Source organism: Lissotriton helveticus, chromosome 1_1 (genome assembly GCF_964261635.1).
Source record: "Lissotriton helveticus chromosome 1_1, aLisHel1.1, whole genome shotgun sequence".
Taxonomy (NCBI): Eukaryota; Metazoa; Chordata; class Amphibia; order Caudata; family Salamandridae; genus Lissotriton; species Lissotriton helveticus.
The window spans coordinates 1,911,323,289-1,911,345,411 of NC_136057.1; the positions used below are offsets into that span (position 1 = coordinate 1,911,323,289).

The following is a 22,123-nucleotide window of genomic DNA, read 5'->3' on the forward strand; positions in this document are numbered from 1 at the left end:
ATGGAAATGTTAGGCTTGCCAGCACATGTGCTTGCTGTGACTAGGTCACAGGCCAGAAGATGCCCCACTGAACAGGTGCTGGATCCTGGAACCATGGACCAGACACCTTCCAAGAAGAAGAGCAGTAGGGTTAAGGCATTGCCTACCCCCTTGCCCCAGGTTGAGGATCAAGTCTCTGAGGAGGCTGATCGGAGAGAGCTGAGGGAAACTGAGCCTAAAGAGCTTGAACTTGATCAAGTTGAGTTTCTGGGCTCAGGGGGACCCTCCAGAGAAGACCTGGGGAAGGCACAGTTAGACTGCCCTTCCCTTGAACCCCTCAGACAGCAGGCTGCTGCTGAGGCTGCAGGGAATGCCACAGGTGCCCACAGGGTATACTGGGAAGATGGACTCCTGTACTCTGAGGCAAGAGACCCCAAGCCTGGTGCAACCAGGAGGCTGGTCATCCCCTTGTCTCAGAGGGGTTTCCTTCTCACCTTGGCCCATGAGATTCCCCTTGCATGTCACTTAGGTCAGGCAAAGACTTGGGACAGGCTTGTCTCACACTTTCACTGGCCTCACATGAATGAGAATACCAAGGAGTTTTGTCGCTCCTGTGTCACTTGCCAAGCCAGTGGTAAGTCAGGTGGCACAACAAAGGCCCCCCTCATACCACTACCTGTGGTGGGGGTTTCCTTTGAAAGAGTGGGGATTGACATTGTTGGTCCAATGGAACCCCAGACAGCATCAGGGCACAAGTTTATACTGGTGGTGGTGGACCATGCCACCAGGTATCCTGAAGCTATTCCACTTAGGACCACTAAGGCACCTGTAGTGGCAAGAGCCCTAGTTGGAGTGTTCTCCAGAGTGGGCTTCCCTAAGGAGGTTGTTTCTGACAGAGGTGCAAACTTCATGTCAGGATATCTGACTGCAATGTGGAAGGAATGTGGTGTCAACTACAAGTTCACCACACCCTATCATCCACAGTGTAATGGGCTTGTTGAAAGATTCAACAGGACCCTCAAAGGGATGATTCATGGACTACCTGAAAAGCTCAGGCGTAGATGGGATGTCCTGATACCCTGCCTCTTGTTTGCTTACAGAGAGGTCCCACAGAAGGGGGTTGGCTACAGCCCTTTTGAACTTCTGTATGGGCATCCTGTAAGAGGACCCCTGTGTTTGGTGAAGGAAGGATGGGAGAGACCTCTCAAAAAGCCTGCAACCAACATAGTGGACTATGTACTTGGTCTCCGCTCCAGGATGGCTGAATACATGGAGAAGGCATCTAAAAACCTTGAGGCCAGCCAAGAACTCCAAAAAGCTTGGCATGACCAGAAGGCTGTCCTGACTGTGTACAAGCCTGGACAGAAAGTGTGGGTGCTGGAGCCAGTGGCCCCAGCAGCACTCAAGGACAAATGGTCTGGGCCCCACACCATCATTGAGCAAAAGGGAGAGGTCACCTACCTGGTGGACCTTGGAACTCCCAGGAGCCCCCTCAGGGGGCTCCATGTGAACAGGCTCAAGGCATATGTCGACAGGAAGGACATGAGCTTGCTCATGGCCACAGATGAGGGACAGGAGGAAGAGAGTGACCCTCTCCCAGACCTGCTCACTCAGAATCCTGATGATGGATCAGTAGATGGTGTTGTCTTTTGTGGCAGCCTCTCTGAACATCAGCAACAGGATTGTAGACAAGTTCTGCAATCCTTTAGACATATGTTCTCTCTGACCCCCAGTCAAACTGATTGGTGTACCCATGAAGTTGACACTGGAGACAGTCTGCCTGTCAAGAGTAAAATCTACAGACAGCCTGATCATGTCAGAGACTGCATAAAGACAGAAGTGCAGAAAATGTTGGAGCTGGGAGTCATTGAGCCCTCAGATAGCCCTTGGGCTAGCCCAGTAGTTCTAGTGCCAAAGCCTCACACCCAGGGTGGTAAGAAAGAGATGAGGTTTTGCGTAGACTACAGAGGACTCAATGCAGTCACTAAGACTGATGCCCACCCAATACCAAGAGCAGATGAACTTATAGATAGATTGGCTTCTGCCAACTACTTAAGTACATTTGACCTGACAGCTGGGTATTGGCAAATCAGGTTAGCTGAGGAGGCCAAGCCCAAGACAGCATTTTCTACCCCTGGTGGGCATTATCAATTTGTGGTAATGCCCTTTGGTTTGAAAAATGCACCTGCCACCTTCCAAAGGCTGGTGAATCAAGTTCTCACTGGGTTGGATGACTTCTGTGCAGCATATCTTGATGATATAGCTGTCTTTAGTTCCACCTGGGAGGATCACCTGGTCCACCCGAGGAAAGTGTTAGAGGCACTGCAAAAGGCAGGTCTCACTATCAAGGCCACTAAGTGCCAGATAGGGCAGACACAGGTTGTATACCTGGGCCACCTTGTAGGTGGAGGCCAGGTTCAACCCTTGGAGAGCAAGATACAGGCCATCAAGGACTGGGCTCCTCCAACCACCCAGACTCAGGTTCGAGCTTTCTTGGGCCTGACTGGTTACTATAGGAAATTTGTCAAGAATTATGGGTCCATTGTGACTCCACTTAATGACCTGACAAGTAAAAAGATGCCAAAGAAAGTTCAGTGGACAGCCAGCTGTCAGAAAGCATTCAATGACCTAAAGCAGGCCATGTGCACAGCACCTATCCTAAAGAGTCCAGACTACTCCAAGACCTTCATTGTCCAAACAGATGCTTCTGAGTTGGGTGTGGGAGCTGTTCTATCTCAGCTGAATTTTGATGGTAACGACCAGCCCATTGCTTTTATTAGCAGAAGGCTGACCCCCAGAGAGAAAAATTGGTCAGCTATTGAGAGGGAGGCCTTTGCTGTGGTGTGGGCCCTGAAAAAGTTGAGGTCATACTTGTTTGGCACTCACTAAGATTCAGACCGACGCCGGAGGAGCTTGGCGGGCATCCGAGATGGCCGCGTGAGCACAGCGCTCTCCGGACCCCCGCCGCTCCCGGCTTAATATCCTGCTTTAATCCTGATTTCTTGCGAGGATTCACATAGAGGACATTGGGCTGATCTACCTGGACCTTTCAGAAACTGATTTGGACATCGGGTGCCTGAATTATGTTCAATTGAACTTTTGGGCTCCGCCCTCGAAGTGCGCCCGGGACTGGGTGAGGTTCGGTGGCCGTCTTGGAGTTGAACAACAACGGCAGGGGGATTGGTCTTGTGGGTCCCCCTCTTAAGGTTCGGTTTCGTTTCTGCCTCAGACTGGGACACTGGTGAGAGGGTCGGACCGGAGCTGCGGCCGGGACACGAGTAGGTTGTCTGGCCTTGGCTGCACGGTTCCTGGAGTGGGCTGCCTCGATCCTGGTGATTCCCCCTCTTGTAGTCCTTTGGTCCCGGGGCCTCCATTTCTGGTGCCCGGTCCGTCGACCCTGGTGACTTTACTTGTGACGCATCTTCAAAATGGCGGGCAGAGGGGACCGAGAGACGCGCAAGACGAAGACACCTCTGCGCGGGGGTCCGGTTCAATCTAATGTTATGGATCGTTATACCTACTCTAAAGGGTCCCCCGGAGCTGCCCTGCCCGGTCCCATTGCGTCCGACCAAGTGGTGGATGCGTCGACGGAGCCCTCCTTGCAGGACATTATGGGCGCCATTTCTGGCATGAGGGAATCCATAGGCCAACAGTACGAAACCTTGGCCCACAAACTTGACACTGTGGCAATTGAGGTGAATTTGATTCGAGCCGATCTCTCCAAGACGAACGAAAAGGTGAAGTCGTTGGATATCAAATCATCCAGCCTCACGACGGACGTCTCTGATATTCAGACGGAGATTGGCAATCTCCGTAGGGTGAACGATTTCATGACCCGGCGCTTGGAGGATTTTGAGAACAGGGCACGTCGCTGTAATGTTCGCGTGGTTGGTGTGCCGGAGAACCCGGAACCCCACTCGGTTGATCTCCTGGTTGAAGACCTTATCCAGAACCACCTTTCTCCGTCTGGCCTTAGTAAATTTTTCGCAGTGGAGCGCGCACATCGTGTTCCGGGGGGCCAGGGCAAGCCAGGCGCCCCGCCGAGACCTATTGTTGCTAAGCTCTTCCACTATAGAGATCGGGACGCTATCCTGCAGGCCTCGCGGGTGAAGGGCCCGGTGGCCTTTGAGAATGCCACGGTGAACTTTTATCCGGACTTTTCCCAACAGGTCCAGAAGCAGCGTATGGGATTTCGTGGTGCCAAGAAGCGTCTTAGGGACATGGGGATGCGTTACGCAATGCTCTTTCCGACCAGGCTACGGGTGGAGTATAATGATCGAACTTTCTTCTTTGATCGGCCAGATGCTGTGAATGACTGGCTAGACTCCCTGCCTCATCGACCTCCTGAGACTGAGTCCGAAGCCCACCCGGGCGGTGCTGAAGGTGGCGTAGAGAGCTGAACATTTCATCTTTGACTGATGCCTTGTTTTGTATAACTTTTCCAGGGATGTAAGCCTATGTTCCTCTACCTCACTTGTGTTTTGATGTATGATTCTATTCTCGTCATTGGTTTGATGGGGGGCGGGTGGGACAGAGCCTTTCCTCCTCCGGGCTCTTTGTGTAGAATAGGGGTTCTTGGGCGACAGGCACACTGCAGGTTGGGGTGGCTTTTTAGCTTTTTGCAGGGGTGCAGGGTGGGGGGTGTTTTCTTGTTACCTGGGGGGTGGGTGGTTGGGAAGTTCGTTGTTTGTGTGTTCTGTGTTCAAGGCGACTTTATTCTGTATCTGTACTGCTTTTCATGGTCGTGCTCATTGGTGGGGGGTTTGGGCTTTTTCGGGTGGGATGGGGGGTAGCGGTTTGAGATTTGTTTCGTGGAACGTTAATGGTCTGGGAGATCGTATCAAACGAAGTGTGGTGTTGAAATGTATACGACGTTTATCTCCTGACATTGTTTTCCTGCAGGAGACTCATTTGATAGGCAATGTTTGTCATGCAATGAATAGGTGGGGCTATCGCCTCGTAGCGCATTCGGGGTTTACCTCGGGTTCCAGGGGTGTGGGTATCCTTGTCCGGGCTTCCCTCCCCCTGGCTATTGATGATGTTATTCAGGATGACCGGGGGCGGTATGCTGTTCTTGTGGGTCGATATGAAGGCCGTGCCCTCTCCTTATTAACCGTTTATGTGCCCCCCGGCTTGCAGACTTCTACCTTTTCAGATTTGGGCCGTGTCTTGTTGGACCTCCCTGATAGTACTCTCTTTCTGGCTGGTGATTTTAATTCGGTTGTCTCCGGCCTCCACGATCGCCACCCCCCTAGGGATACCCCTGCGGCTCAGCAGTGGTTGGGTGGATTTTTGGATACCTTTGGCCTGGTGGATTGCTGGAGGCTTTTGCATCCTACGCAGCTTCAGTACACCTTTCACTCTGGGGCCCATGGGAGTCTGTCTCGGCTGGATTATTTCCTGATGCCTGCGGCTCAGTCCCCAGCGGTGCGTGAGATTGTGCACCTGCCCAGGGGTATCTCTGACCACTCTCCGCTCTGGCTTCGTTTTGAGGTTGGGGTGGAGGCAGTGGGCCGGGTGGCCCCCATTAATCCGTGGTACCTCACCTCCCCCGAGACCCGCACCCTTTTGCTTAAGTCCTTGGACTCGTATTTTTTGGATAACGAGGGGTCGGTTTCCTCTGCTGTGTCCCTATGGGAGGCCTTTAAGACCGTGATTCGTGGGCAGGCCCTCTCCCTTATTGTTGAGGCTAAGAGAGCGAGAAATAGAGAGGTGGTTGATCTTGAGGGGGAGATTTCTGCATTGGAGGAAGGTTTGGAATCTGGTGTCACGCCTGAGAAGCTCCATGCCCTGGGTCTGAAACAGTTTGCTTATAAGTCCATGGTCACAGATGCCGCCAAAGTGATGTTTCGGGAGCAACAGGGTCGTTTGTATGATGTGGGTGACAAAGCGGGTAAATTGCTGGCATGGCTGGATAAGAAGGAGAGAGCTAATCGTGTGGTACCCGTGATTCAGTCTGCGAGTGGTGTGAGTGTAACGGACCCGATTGGAATAGTTGACCGGTTTGCCGATTACTTCCGTGTGGTGTATACCCCTGTGTCGGTGAGGGATGTGGTTGACTCTCGCCTTCTGTTGCGTGATATAGCCCTGCCCATTGTTTCCGATTTAGACCGTGTGGCGTTGGACTCCCCCTTTAAGGTTGATGAGATAGCTACTGCCATCCGTTCCCTCCGTTCCGGGAAAGCATTGGGCCCGAACGGGTTGCCAATTGAATTGTACAAGTTGCGTCCCGATAGGGTGGCTCCGTATCTTCGCGCCATGTTTCTGGAGTCCCGGGAACGGGGTATTCTCCCTTATGATCAGAGACTGGCCACAATAGTTGTCATCCCCAAGGAGGGTAAACCACGTGATCTTTGTTCCTCCTACAGGCCCATATCCCTGTTAAATGTTGAACCCAAGGTATTGGCGAAACTCCTGGCATCCCGTCTCTTGACGGTCATTAGTGACTTGGTCCATCCGGATCAATCTGGATTTATCCCGCATCGCAACACGGCTCTGAACCTACGTCGTCTTCACGGCGCGGTCGCGAGGGCGGGGCTTCTGACGGAGCCGGCCATTTTGGCGTCGTTGGATGCTTCCATGGCCTTCGACACGGTGGAGTGGCCTTATCTTTGGGCGGCTCTTGAGAAATTTGGTTTTGGGCCTGAGTTTATTGGTTGGGTCCAGTTACTGTACGCGGAACCTCTGGCACAAGTAGTGGTGAATGGTAGGGTATCGGCTCCTTTCATCCTTGGTAGGGGTACCCGTCAGGGATGCCCCCTGTCGCCGTTACTGTTTGCGCTCGCCATGGAACCATTGGCTGCTTGGCTTCGGTGGGAACCTTCCCTCAAGGGGATCCGCTGGTCTCCGGACTTTGAGGACCGCGTTTCGCTTTACGCGGACGATATCCTTTTATATCTCACCTCCCCGCGTAAATCTCTGTCTGTTCTGTTTGACGTTCTTGCTTCCTTTGGAGCCAATTCGGGCATTGTTATTAACTGGACCAAGTCCTGTGTATATGTTCTTTCGGGGGTTTTGCCCCCCTTGCCGAGCAGACTTCCTATTCAGGTGGTCCACTCGGGTTTCAAGTATTTAGGGATTTTTATTACGTTGGATCCGACGCTCCGCTTTGACCGTAATCTCCTCCCACCGTTGCTTAGATTGCGCCTGGATGTGGCCCGTTGGCGTAAGCTTCCTTTGTCTCCTCTGGGCAGGGCGGCTCTGTTTAAAATGATGTCCTTGCCGCGATTCCTTTACGCGCTCCAAAACTCCTATGACGCTATTCCTAAGACCTATTTCCAAGAGATTGAGAGTCTTCAACGGCAACTGATATGGGATGGGCGTCCGCGTATAGCGCTTGCAAAGCTCACCATCCCTTGGTATGACGGGGACATGGCGCTCCCCGATATCAAGCGATATTACTGGGCTTCCCAGTTGTCTGCCATTAATCACGTGATGTTTTCCCCGGGTCGTAATCCTGCATTCGAGATGGACAGACTCCAGCTTCCGGGTGGGGACTTTACTAGAGCGCTTTATTCCCGATCGGCCGGGCGCCATCTTGTGGGCCCATCCAGGATTGCAGTAACGGTGTGGCGGGCTGCGAGTGTGAGTTTGGGGTGGGAGGATCGATTGACGTTGGCGACGCCGCTTTATGCATCCGAACGTTTGGGCGGGCTCTGGTCTACCAAGGGTTTCGACCGCTGGGATGTGATTGGGATCTGTAAGGTGGGTGACGTGTACTCGAACGGTTGTGTGAAGTCGTTCCAGGCCCTCCAGGCGGAATATGGTTTGAGTGGTAGGGAATTTTTTCGCTACCTGCAGGTCCGGCATGCCCTCGCCTCAGTCTTGGTCCCTGATGAGGCCCTGCCTGAATCTTCTCCCCTCGAGGACCGTGTCCTTGATGGGCATCTTCCCGATAGCACTATTTCTCTTATTTACAAGAAATTGATTAATAATCGGGCGGACTTACTGGTCCGACTTCGGGAGGCTTGGGTTTGCGATGGGTTGGAACTGGACGACGAAGATTGGCAATCGGCGCTCTCTTCTCCCAAGGAGGTGGCCATTCCTGCCCGTCTCCGCTTGGTTCAGCTTAAGATTCTTCATCGGGTCTATGTCACTGGTCCGCGTCTGGTTGCGATGGGCTTTTCTTCGGATGGGCTATGCAAGCGTGGATGTGGCTTGAGTGCGACCTTTTTGCATATCCTTTGGGAGTGCCCGGTTGTAGCTGCTTATTGGACTGCTGTGCTTGAGGTGATGACTGCTGTTACGGGTGTTGCCCTGCGGCCGGAGCCTCGCAGATGTCTGTTGAATGTGTGGGAGCCCACTGACTACTCGGTGGCCCAGACCAGATAGGCTACCCTTGGTTACATGATTGCGAAGCGGGATGTCGCGCAACTCTGGGGCGCTTCCAGGCCCCCTGAGGTCTCAAAGTGGGAAGACAATATGGACTGGTCCATGTTTCGTGAGAAGACGGTTTATGTGGCCAGAGGCAGGCCCAGGGCGTGGACGAAGGTTTGGGGCCAGTGGAATGATTATCGTGGGGATATTTGCACCCCTCCCCTTGACAACATAGCTGAGATTGTCCTTTCTCCCTAGACTAGAGTTCCCGGAACCCTTCCGTAAGGTTTTTTATACTTCCGGTTCTCCCCGCTGCTCCCCTCCCCCCCCCTCCCCGACTTGATTGGAGCCTCTGGGCTCTGGGTGTGTTCTCCTGATCGTGGAACCGTCCCCTCCGCTCTTTGGGCTGACCTTAAGTATCATTTATTCGCCTTTTAGTGTTTGTGTTTCTTTTTGTAAAAAATGAAAATACAAATTGTTCTGTGATGTCTATAGAGTAATGCTTTGTACTTGAGCTGTACCTACCCACGGGTGTACATTTTCTTACATGCACTGTGCCTTGTTATTAGCGGCCAGCCCGTGAGGTTGTTGGCCCATTCTTGTACTTTTCTATGCTTACTCCAATAAAGGTTTTGGAAAAAAAAAAAAAAAAAAAAAAAAAGATTCAGACCGACCATAAGCCCCTCTTATGGCTAAATCAGATGAAGGGTGAAAACCCCAAACTACTTAGGTGGTCCATTTCCCTACAGGGGATGGATTTTACAGTGGAGCATAGACCTGGTACTGATCATGGCAATGCTGATGGGCTCTCCAGGTATTTCCACTTAGAGCAAGAAGACTCACCTGGTCAAGGTTAGCTTATTGTCCCAAAGTTTGGGGGGGGTCATGTAGGAGAGTAGGGTCTGCAATCCTATGATCACCCAGATTTTTGCTTTTTGCTTCACTGGTTTACGACTTTCCCTGGCTGTGGGCCTGCTAATCAGACCCACAGCCTAGCTGTTCTCTCTACTCCAAATTGTACCAGAAGTCTCCCAGGGGCTGCAGCATGTATTATGCCACCTCTGAGTTGACTAACTAAATCAGACACAACTGGCTGCTTGACAGCTGGGGCAAGGTGGTGTAATCACCCTTTGCTTTAGATATAGTATTCCTATATCTAAACCTAAAATGGACACATATATTCCTATCAGTCACTCCTATGGCAGGCCTTAACAATCCTGAAGGCAGAGTGCGTGGAATAATGTGAAATGGTGCTCTGGCATGAGCTGAGCCCGTTTGCAGCTTGCGGAACCAAGTCCTAATAGCTGTTCCATGATAACGCTATACCATATACTCTTAAGTGCATTATGTACCTCGCGGTCATATGCTAACTTTGGTATAACATTATCAAAACATGTCGAGTAAGGTGTCATACGAATTGGAATACTAACCCCTCGCCAATTCTGGCGACGGGGTTAGCATTCCACCCTTCTAGAGGGACACGACATGTTGGTAACCTGTAACCCCGGTTAAAGTCAGACATAGCCTCAGCTCCACAAGATGGATGCTGCCACCGAGACACAAGTCTGCCCTCCTGCTGCTGGGAGTCCTCCCAGCGCAGGAGGCAAGGACAAAGGGTTTCCTGCCAGGGGCGGTGCCAGCACCGTCCCAGACAGGATTTTGTGTATCCTAGATAGGCAGGGTTTTAGAGGAAGGTGACTGCAAGTGGCACCCCTTTGCTCACTATGCATAGGCCGGCTTGAACCAGTTCCAGGGGCACTCCAGCCCCTGATCTGGGGAAAAGCCCGGCAAAGGAGAGGGGTGTAACCACCCCCCTCCTAGTCGCACCCATAGGGCAGGACTTAGTCGCGTGCCAGCCCCCTTTTGCAGGATAAAGGTAGGAGCAGGCCCCCTTCCAAATTAGATCATCTTTGAATCCTGAAACTACTTTCCCCGAAAGAAACTCAAGACTTCTTCCTAAGATTTCTCCCTTGTGACTAAGGAGTAGTCACCCTGCAGCAGCAGGCACCAACCAAGCATTGCGGTCTGCTGTAAGTCCCCTCACCGGATCAAGACTGCCCAGCTCGACGAGAACCGGCTTCCCTGGCACCTCTGACCTCTACCTGCATCATCAGCCCAGCTGTGATTCGTGAGTGTGACGAGACCTCGAGGGACCGGCCATCTTCCAAGACTGCACGACGCTTGACCAGCACGACTCCCGAGTGACCCTCGACAGAGTGCTTTGGGGTAAGATAAGCCCCAACCCTGAGCAGCTCCAGCACCGAAGTTCAGCTCCCCTGCATCCACGAGATCTGCGTGGGGCCCTTCTGCTCTTTGCTGCTCACCACGTTGTCCAGGTCGCTTGCCCGTTGGCTAGTGGCCCTCTGACGACGAATTTCAACGACAAACACCGCTGGTCTGGTTGCTCCAGACTGGCCCTTGCTCCCCTCCAACAGAGGAGCACCCTGGACCCTCCTGGTCCACTTCAGACGCCATTTTGAGTCCACCGCGTGGGCTTGCATTTGCCAAGACTTGTTGCCCCAATCCTGGGTCCAGCGACGTCGACAGCAGATATCTTCGTGGGACAGCTCGCACCTCCATCCTGGTCGCCGACAACGCCTCCTGGTCCGAGAGACTGCAGAGCCCAGCAGCGCCCACTCACCTGGTTGAGGTGACTTCGTCCGGTGCCACTCTGGTGCCCACCTAAATCACTGGCTAGTGATTCAGAACTTGGTCCCCTCTGCTTACAGGTCTTCCTCTTCTCCGATCCAGGCTTGGATCCCCAAGAACTTCTTCACTGGTCGCCTGCCAGCAACTTCTTTCTTCAGGCTCCTGGATCAACGAAGAAACCCGACGACACTTGAACCCTATGCAGCCGCAGCCCCTGGGCTAGGTAACCCGAGTACCCCGGTGCTCCAGCGTAGTCCAGCTCTCTAAGTGTCTAGATCCACTTTCGTTTTTGACCTACCTAGTCGGGTTCGCCCGAAAACACTAACTTTGCTTTTACTAGCCTCCATAGACTTTTCCCCGCCTTACGTGTGAGAGTTCCCACTCTGCACACGCCGTCCCTAGGCCTCCTGCTTGTAATCTAAAGGTTCAGTAGTCCAGTCCTAGCGATTCTAAAGCCTATGAGAATAGTTACTTACCTGCTAGTATTTCGCATTCCACTTGTATAGTATATGGTTTTTCGTGCCCCTCGGGCATTTGTGTAAATTGTGCGACTTTAAGTATTTTCTTAAGAGTTTTGTTGTGTGCTTAGCTCCCTGTCTCATAAAGAGCCAGGGTAGTCTTGTTATAAATAAATATACTTTATTTTTCATAACAACTTGTGTGGTGTCCTTTCACTTGGTGTTCAAGGGGTATATGTGATGGTAAAACAGCTGGCTTAACACGCCCTCTAGAGTTTAGCCTAAAGACTGCACGTGTCCATGCTACTAGGATAGCTGGTCTATCAGGTTGACTTACAACCAAACATCAATACGGGTTGTTTGGACTGATACATAGTGTTCACTAGAATAGTGAGCACTGCATATCAGGCCAACTTCTCACAACGATCTCCTCGGCGTCGAAGACCTCCGTCTCGACACTGATCTTCGTCTCGACGTCGCTGACTTATGTGTCGACGGTGACCGGCGGTGTCGCCTCGACGGCGAGCGCCGGCGTCTTGACCCCTCTCGACGTCAATGAAGGCTCGACGACTAATCAGTCCTCGACGTCGACCTCGTCGGAGGTCTCAAAGTCAGTCCCCTCGACCAGGAGCCCTGGGGAGACGGGGAACAGACTGTGGTCATTCCTTTCGATGCCGAAGGTATCGACGTTGACGGAGACCGGTGGCGTTTTCTGGCCTTTTCCTTACTGCGGAGCCCCCCCAGAGGCCGGCGCACGGGCAGAGGAAGGAGCCCCTTCATGCCCAGACACACCTTGTCCTTGCTGCCTTCTCTGCTCCAAGCCTGGTCTTCTCCCTGTCCTTCAGGGTCCTTTTAGGGAACTGTAGACAGATATCACACTCCTTACGAACATGAGAAGACAGGCACAGGATGCACACCCTGTGAGGATCCGATTTTGCCTTTTTCCTGGAGCACTCTGGACATTTATCAAATAAGGCAGGCATATTTGATAAAATATCGGCCAAAACACCAGAGAAACTCCAGCAAAGATGAGAAGAGGCAAAAACACGTCGAGTGAACACACTCTAACACTTTAAAAGTGCACAATTGGTAGAAAAACCCAAAAAAGGGAGAGCTCAATGCTCCAGGGTCCTGCTAGCAGGAGCTAGAAAAAAGAACTGAAAGTGGAGGGAGTTGCTGTGCATTCTGGGATACCAGGAGAGTTCTGGAAAGTTTCCTTAAAGGCACGGAATCCCTTTTTAAGCCACATAATTGCAGCCTATGGGGGCTTGTCTGTCCTGTCCTTCCTCTCTATCATTCCAAGGATTTGGTGAAGGGGGACGTGTTCTCCATGGGGAAACCTGGCAGACAGGTCTAAGTGTGATATTGGCGGCATATCCTTGCATTTCTAGTTGAAGTACTGGACAGTGTATCCTTGCATGTATAGGCTGCTTTATCTATCTTTAATTCTCTCTTAAGTGTCTATGCAGTACTGCAAAGAAGACAGCTTAAGAGATTATTTTTGATTGCTCCAGGGTCCCCGCACATGAGCGGGACTATTCACTAGATTATGACTATACACAGAGATCCACTACTACAGAAGTCTTTTCTCCCTTACATGACACAAACAAGCAAAAGTAGACTCATACTACAACAGTCAAACTCTGCCATGTTTTAAGGCTATCCAGATTGCAGTAGCATGGACTACACACATACAAGTCACAGAAATTACATGATGTATCTACCTGGTCGGCTGGGAAGAGGAGGGAACGCTCCTGGATGATGAATGGGGATGAACTGCGAAGTGCTAACTGGAGTCGGTGTTACAGTAGTTTTTCTGACTTCTGAGACTGGTGTCTTTCTCAGTTCATTCTGGGACTTAACCTACATGAAGAAAAAAATAAACAAAAAAATGACCTTCAAGATGATACTTTCCAATTGGCCCAGAAATGGGAGTTACAGGGCCAATCGCAATTATGAATGTTGGTATTCCACACATAAAATTCAGCTGCTAAATACAGTCAAAATCGATGTGAACCTTCAGGAGAAAACGTACAGCGTTCTCACAGAAATGCCAATTTTTGCATGTTATTCCACAAACAGGCAAACCCAGTCCCCCCCCTCCCCCCCCCCTCCCCACTGGCCACCCCTTATTACCGAGACCCCCATTAATTGCAATTCTGGGGAAAGGGAAAATAACTTAGATTTTAATGAACCAGCAATAATGAGGCTCTTAGACTTTTCTCTTCCTCCTTCATAGCTTAAGCCAAGTAATAGTGAAATTTGGGTTTGAAAAGTACAAGGATTATATTCTGCACTGTATACTATGTATATTTTTATAATATATTGTAAAGTTTTATAGAAAATTATATATATATATATATATAAAGTTGTATGCAGAAAATAAGGAAACTGTTACTTCCCCTGTAAGCATCTGTTTATGGCATGTAGTCCTGTAGATGGACATGCTCTGCATACTCATGCCATGTTAGTGTTGGGCTTGGACATGCACAACTTGTTTTTCTTCAATGGAGTCTTTTGAGTGACGAAGTAGAGACTCCTCCTATGACTAGTAATGTCATTTGGCTCCATTGTTATGTTGTTTTCCCGCATGGCAGGTGAGAATGGAGAGGAGCATGAAAATGCACAAGGATGACCATGCAAGAAAAAGGTAGAAAAGAAAGAAAGTACACCCAAAAAAAAATAATAATCTGCAACAACCAAAAGGCTTCCAGGGAGGAGGGTGGGCACATGTGGATCTACAGCACTACACGCCACTAACATGCTTACAAGGTAACATTTTCCATTCGTGGCATGTGTAGCTGCAGATGCATGCTCGAGACAGAAAGTAAAGCAGTTCTCCCCAAAACCGTAGCTATACAGAGAATGTTGCAGAAGGTTGAAAAATTGTACATAGTACAATACAGCCTTGCCCACTTGATTGTCATGTTAGGAAATCCACACAGTAGGTGTTTGATGAACGTGTGTGGTGTTGAGCAAGTAACTGCATTTCAGATATCAGTAATTGGGATTAATACCCAGAAAGGCCCCGGAGGCAGCTTTTTTTCCCCCTTTCTTTTTACTGGTAGAATTCGACCTTGGAGGAGCAGGGAGCTACCTTTTGACCTTGGCATAGGAGGTTTGAATGCACTTGACTAGCCAGCCAGCTACCCCAGCATTTGAAATGGCATTGCCGTGGTGTGGTTTAGTGTAGGAGACAAACTTTAACTGAATGATTTTGTTCATCAATGCAGTACTAGGGCCCTCTTTACATCTAGTGTGTGAAGGGCTCTCTCTGCTACGGAGGTTAAAAAAACATTGGAAGTTCAATTGTCTGGTTAATGTTGAAAGGAGAGATCACATTGGGTATAAACTTTAAACTAGTTCTAAAGACAACCCTGTCAGCATGAACTTTAAAAAAGGGTTCTTCAAAACGGAGAGGCTGAATCTCGCTCACATACCTGAGGGAAGTGATCGTGACTAAAAAGGATAATGTTACCTATCCAGTAAGCCTCTGTTATTGGCATGTAGAGCTGTTGATTCACATACTTTGGATACTCCTGCCATCTAGTATTGGGTAAGGATGTTTGCAAGTTGTTTTTCTTGGAAGAAGTCTTTCCAAGTCACGAGGTAAAGTGACTCCTCCTTTCGGTAACAGTGTGCATGGGCATCGACTCCATTGTTAGATTGTTTTTCCACAAGAGGTTGAGAATGGAGTAAATGTAGAACAGAGATGTCTATGCGTATGTGATGTAAAATGAGAAATGCAACAACTACTGGTGCTCGGGGAGGTGGGAGGGCGCATGTGAATCTGCAGCTCTACATGCCAAGAACAGACGCTGACTGGTTAAGTAACATAATCCGTTTGAGGCATGAGAGCTGTAGAAACACATGCTTTGCATAGACTATAAGCGGTACAAAGGGGGTGGTGATGGACGGAGCATCTGAACCAATGAAACACTCACACCCAGTCAAAAGATCTGGGTTTGATCCATCACCGTTCTTTAGCCCACTCTGCCACCCCAGTTCAGACATGGCTATATGCAAATCAGTCTGACCATGTGCCTCATGGGAACAGTCCAGCCCGAACTGCCAAGCCATGCCTTCCCTGGACCGGAAACAAGCTTCCGAGGACCGGTTTCTGGCATTACAGCCGTCTTCAGCCTGGCTTGCTTGAATCCAGTGGCAAAGTGAGCAAGGGACTCACGTCTGAGCATACCCTGCCACACTTATGGCGGCCAAAAGCGGTACAAAAGGGGGTGGTAATGGACGGAGCATCTGAACCAATCAAACACTCACACCCAGTCAAAAGATCTGGGTTTGATCCATCACCGTTCTTTAGCCCACTCTGCCACCCCAGTTCAGACATGGCTATATGCAAATCAGTCTGACCATGTGCCTCATGGGAACAGTCCAGCCCGAACTGCCAAGCCATGCCTTCCCTGGACCGGAAACAAGCTTCCGAGGACCGGTTTCTGGCATTACAGCCGTCTTCAGCCTGGCTTGCTTGAATCCAGTGGCAAAGTGAGCAAGGGACTCACGTCTGAGCATACCCTGCCACACTTATGGCGGCCAAAAGCGGTACAAAAGGGGGTGGTAATGGACGGAGCATCTGAACCAATCAAACACTCACACCCAGTCAAAAGATCTGGGTTTGATCCATCACCGTTCTTTAACCCACTCTGCCACCCCAGTTCAGACATGGCTATATGCAAATCAGTCTGACCCTGTGCCTCATGGGAACAGTCCAGCCCGAACTGCCAAGCCATGCCTTCCCTGGACCGGAAACAAGCCTCCGAAGACCGTTTTCTGGCATTACAGCCGTCTTCAGCCCGGCTTGCTTGAATCCAGTGGCAAAGTGAGCAAGGGACTCACGTCTGAGCATACCCTGCCACACTTATGGCGGCCAAAAGCGGTACAAAAGGGGGTGGTGATGGACGGAGCATCTGAACCAATCAAACACTCACACCCGGTAGCGGAGCCATGACCACCACTCCTCAGTCTTCGGGTAGGTCGAAGCACAAAAAGAAGGCGAAGAAGCACCGCCTTGCGGTCTCCCCGACCGTTGGCCAACAAGACATGCGGAAAGTAGTCGCCCGGCTCCGCCCACGGAGCCTATTGGGTTGACTCAGACCTTCCCGGGAGCCATCGACCCCTGCCCAACGTCTTAGCTTTTACGAAGCCCTCCATTCAATCTTTGGGCAGCCCGATTCCACCGGCGCACTTTCAGGCCCCGCGGACTCAGCTGGGGGCTTTAGGCCTTCGATGCCAGCGGTTTGGTGCCGCAGGGCCTCCAGGAATCCAGGCCTGGATCTAGATCGGTGCCGGCCGACCTCATGACACCACCTCAGTCGCTGAATCCAGTGGCAACACCTCTGCTTCCTCCGATGCCGGTTGTGACCCCAGCCTCCCCCTCACTGTGGACACAGAGCCGGACCGGAGTCGACCGACGTAAGGACCAACACTTTTGTACCACTTTTCTCCCCTAGTGTTCCCTATCGCCCTGAGTGGCTACCAGAGAAGGGCGAAGAGGACTGGGAGGGGAGGGGTCTGCTCTGGAAGACCAGCAGTTAGAGGAACCAGACTGGAGAGAGGAGCTGGGTGAGGCCAGTAGTCTGGACACCTCACCAGACCGTGGCATGCTATCTCCCCTACTGTGTATGAGGTGACCCCTGTGGTGTTATGTGTAGTGGAATTGAAGCCGGCAGTTGTAGTAATGGTGTAGATGGTGGAGGGGAGGGCAAGGTAGGGTGGATAGGACTTGTAGTAATGTCCTTCTTCTTAAGATGAATCTCATATCCTGTGTCCTCTGAACTAACGTAACCTTTTTGAGGGCGTTTTAGCCAAAATGTGTCCAGTAGCTGGATTGATGTATAGCTTCTTCTGTTTCTAGTCCAATCTGTCCTTTATGACCTCCAAGATCGGATCTGGGAGATCTTGCTTTGATTTCAGCTCCTTAGTTTCCAGAGCCAAACTGGATTTGTCTTTTTTTATCCTTCAAAGAAGAAGGTTTTGGTTCCGAAACAGACTTGTGTTTTGAAGCTGTAGATTTCCGAACCAGATTTGTCTTTCAGAGTGGAATGTTTCGGATCCGAAGACTAATTGTCTCGATGCCAGGCCTGAGGGCCGAGCATTGGAAACATCGTCTCAGTTCCGGCAAAGGACTGACTGCAGATGTGGTGCCAAAGCCTTATGTTTAGTGAAAGAGAGTTTATGTGGTAAAGGGGCTTTAGTACTCGGGGCACCCTGTCCTGCTGAAATAACGGACTCAATTTCGATCTCCAAGTCGGAATTTGATTCTGGGACCGAAAAGGCCGCCTCTTCCTCCGCAGCTGTCGCTTCCTCCTGTTCGGATTCGTCTCCAAAGATATCCAGAGTATGTTGAGTGCTCTGGCGCTGAATTTCTCATTGTCGAGCCAGACGATCCCGAAGGGTCTTTTTCGATTGAAAAGACAGACAAGCCTCACAATTATCTTCTTTGTGCTCCGGTGAGAGGCACAAATTGCAAACTTGGTGTAAATCAGTGCAAGGGTACTTCAAGTGGCAGAGAGGACAGAACTGAAACAGAGACCATTCCATCGGCAGAAGGTTGGACCGACGTGGCTCGGCCCGAAGGCCACCCACAAAGTTGTCGACCAAAGGGAGAGACTATCCCGATCGAGTCGATACACGGAGAGGGAAAAGCATACAATAATACAGTCAGGGGCACAGTGGATTGATCACCGAGGGGAAACCGAAAGACTGTTTTGAATCAGAGTGCAGCAATACACGTCTGAACCAGATGGCAGAAAGAAAACAATTAACAATGGAGTGGGTGTGCATGTGCACCATTACCGAAAGGAGGAGTCACTTTACCTCGTGACTTGGAAAGACTTCTCGGAAGAAAAACCCCTTGCAAACATCCGGACCCAACACTAGATGGCAGGAGTATGCAAAGCATGCATATCTACAGCACACATGCCTCAAACTGCTACTTTCCACACAAAAAATTGGAGATGGCAAAAATGAAGTGGTTTAAAAAGGGGTCCCATGAGCCTAGTGAGGACTACATTGAGGTTCCATGACGGGACATGGGGTAACCAGGCAGGGATAACACTTTAGTCCTTACATAAAGGCCTTAAAGAAAGGGATTATGAATAGTGAAGAGTATTCCCTGTTCTGTAGGTATGCCGCCACTGCAACCAAATGCAAACTACTGCATGAATAAGACAGGTCTGAAAGCAGCAAGTGAAAAAAGGTAAAAGACAATGTCTTGTACTGTGGGCTTTAGTGGATCAGTGTGTTTGGGGGAGTGGGGGGGGAGGGGCGGGGGGACAGTTGTGAACAAACCTCTTCCACTTTCCAGACTTGGGTAGTGGGACAGAGGGCCTTTCTGAGGATGGACATGCATTCAGGAGGCAAACTGAGGTAACCAACCTCTAGGATCTCAGGAGCCAGAATGCCAAGTTGAACTGACTGGGATTTGGATGGCTGACTTTGCCCAAGTGTTGAGTGAGAAGATCTGGCCTGTTGGGGAGCTTCTTGTGATGGACTACGGACAACTCTATGAGGGTTGTGAACCACAGCTGCTTGGCCCACTTAGGAGCCACTAGAATGAGGTCTGCCAGAGCTTCAGAATCACTTATGGAAGCAGTGGGCGAGGCAGAAAACCGTAGGCAAATATCCCTGACCAGTTCATCCATAGTGCAGTGCCCATAGGCTGTGGAAACCTGGAGGTGAAGCCTGAGCATTTGGAGTCTTTGGTAGTTGTGAACAGATGTGGGTCGGGAAAACCCTAACATTGCTTGTATGGGAGCAAGACTTGGCGGTGGAGTTTTCACTCGTGGATTAATTGCTGAATCCTCATGAGAAGGTCTGAGAAGTCAGTATCCACTCTCGGAAGGTACCCCACTAGCAGATGTATTCTGTGGTGAATTGTCCAATGTCAAATGCTTCACACTACCAAGAGCTGGGGCGAGTCTATGACTGCCTGTTTTTGCAGGTAATACATGGCAGTGATGTTGTCTGTTTTGACCAGGACGTTTTATGATGTACATGGCAGAAGAAAGCCTTCAAAGCCAATTGAACTTTCAATAACTCCTGATAGCTTATGTGGAAGGTCTGCTGAAAGGGTGTTTACAGTTTTTGAACAGTCATGTCCTATAGATGTGCCCCAAGCTTGCGAGAGAAGGAGTCCGTAGTGATGGGACAGGAGTTAAAAAACGCCTACACCTCAACAGATTGCCGCTATTTCACGACTGCAGAGAGCGATGCGTTCTGGCCCTAATCAACTCTAGATCCTTCCACAGACCCTCCGCTTGTGACCATTGTGGCACCCGACAATCTTAGAGCAGACACACGTTTAAGCGGTGTGGGGAACAAAGGCGATGTAATGTGCAATCATGCCAAGGAGGGGGAAAAAGACCAAATGATGGAAACAAGCATCCTAGGACCAGTTTTGAGGTATCACCCCATATAAGCCTGGCTAGCTTGAATCCAGTGGCACAGTGAGCACGGTACCCACGTCCGCTTGTTTCTGGTCCAGGGAAGACCTGGCTTAGCAGTTTGGGCTGGACGGGTCCTATGGGGAGCACGGTCAAGACTGATTTGCATATGGCAATTACTGGATTTAACACAAATCGGTGACTGGGGTGAATGTTTGATTTGTTCAGCATTCTGTCCATCATCTGCTCTTTTTGCATTTGTCGTCCTAAGTGGGAACAGTATTCCCAGCGTGGGTCCTTTGCTCCCTAAGCCTCCAGATTCAAGCTAGCCTCGCTGATGAGGGGTGATACCCGAAACCGGTCCCGGGATGCTTGTTTGCGGTCCAGGGAGGACCTGGCGTGGCAGTTCAGGCTGGATTGTTCCTATGGGGAGCAGGGTCAAGACTGATTTGCATATGGCTGGGTCCACACGAATGGCATGGCGAGAAAAAAACTATTTAACCCAGATCTGTGACTGGGGGTGAAGAAGTTTGACTTGTTCAACATTCCAGCCATCATCTGTTCTTTTTGCGCTATGCTGAGAAGGAGTGTTAGACTTGGCATCTTTGGGCGTGTTTCCCTGACTTTCTGCTTTTTGACCTCCCGGTTTTGACTCTGTGCTGGCTTAGTGTTTCTGCGCACTTTTATCACTGCTGATAAGTGGTAAAGTGCAAGTGCTCCTGTGGTAAAATGTGTTGTGGTTTGGTGTTTCCATGATTGGCCGGTTTGATTTATGTGTCAGTCCCTAGTAAAGTGCACCGCGTGTGCCAGGGCCTGTAAAACAAATGCTGTTGGTGGGCTGCAGCACTGGATTGTGCCACCCACCCAAACAGCCTGTAAATGTAACTCAGACCTGCCACTGCAGAGCCTGTGTGAGATTGGGTATTGCTATGTCGACAAGGAAAGTTCACCCACTGCGGTTTCCTTATTGTCTTGTATTGTTCTATTTACAGTGGCCCCCGAAGAAGGGACCCATTGTCCCGAAATGCATCGGGCCAACTACAAGCAACTGCTGTTAACCAGAAGCTGTTGATAACGGATTTAAATATATGGGCTGTTGTGTTCAATTATGAACTTTTGTTGTATTAACAAACAGTCATGATTTAATGACATTTGTGTACATCATACAATTATTCAGAATGTAATGGAACTACATGAGAAAACAAACAAGAATAACTTGAATTATTGAAGATGATTTGTACTGTGTTTAATTTGACAGTAGCAGTCAATTTGTAGTGAAATTGATTAATACAAGTTTGAGTTTGAATACAAAATATACGCTGTGCTCCAGTCAGGTCCAAACAGTTCTTGCTTTGCACCCAATACATGTTAAGTTCACCCACTTGCCAGGACCTAACCTTCCCTTTTCTTACAAGTCAGTCACCCCTCAGGTAGGCACAAGGTACCCCTGTGGGCAGGGTGCAGTATATGTGAAAGGTAGGACATGCCCTGGTGTGTGTGGCATGTCCTGATAGTGAATTACTGCCAATTTTGTTTTTCACTATTGCAAGGATACCTGTTCCCCATAGGACAGAATGGGGAGTTTGTTTATAACATCTTATAAACATAACTGGCCCTGGGAACTAGGTAGGAAAATGAAGTTTAGTATGCCTGAGCTCAGAATCAAAAGATGCATCTTTTAGTGCAGGTGATTTTTAAATTATGGGTTGGAAAATACCATTTTTAGAAAGTAGGTATTTTCTTGCCTAACCATCCAGTGTGCCTCTGCTGGGTTTGTGGATTGACTGTCTGGGTCTTGGATGACAGGGGCGGGGAGCAGGAGTGGCTCCGGATAGTCTAGGTGGGTCAGGAAAGGGCTGAATAGACCTGGGCTGCATTTAGAGTAGGGGGGGATTTCCTTGCACCTGAATGGGACTGGTCTGCCTTTGACAATGCCGTGTCCACCTCCTGCCAGGAAACCACAACAGAGAAGGCAGAACTGGTTCTGGCTGGGCACAGAGACACTCTGCCTAAGAGATCAAAGGATTTTGGGATATAAATATTGGGGCAAGACCCCTGAACTTTAGAACTATTTTGGACCAAGAAGAAGAGGAGCTGGAGAAGCTGTGAGGAGGAACTACCACATTGCTGTGTGCTTTGCTGTGTTGGCCTGCAGTGGCTGCTTCTGTCTTGGGCAGGCAAAGGACTGGACTGAACTTTCTGCAATCTACTTTTGTGAGTTTCTCCAAGGGCTTGAGGTAGAGCTTGCCCCCAGTTCAAGAAGTCTCAGGGCCAGCAACGACTTCAAGCTCTTCTGCCTCAACACTGGGAACTGTGTAT

At 50.2% G+C, this 22,123-nt stretch overlaps 1 protein-coding gene across 3 annotated transcripts in view; it reads right to left on the reverse strand.

Moving 5' to 3' along the window:
• SMG7 (SMG7 nonsense mediated mRNA decay factor) overlaps positions 1–22,123 on the reverse strand; it is a 484,004-nt gene that overhangs the window by 141,851 nt on the left and 320,030 nt on the right. For all 3 annotated transcript variants that reach the window (XM_078643137.1, XM_078643126.1, XM_078643118.1), the window contains exon 15: positions 13,127–13,265. In XM_078643137.1, coding sequence (XP_078499263.1) covers positions 13,127–13,265 — 139 coding nt within the window. The remainder of the gene's footprint in view (positions 1–13,126; positions 13,266–22,123) is intronic.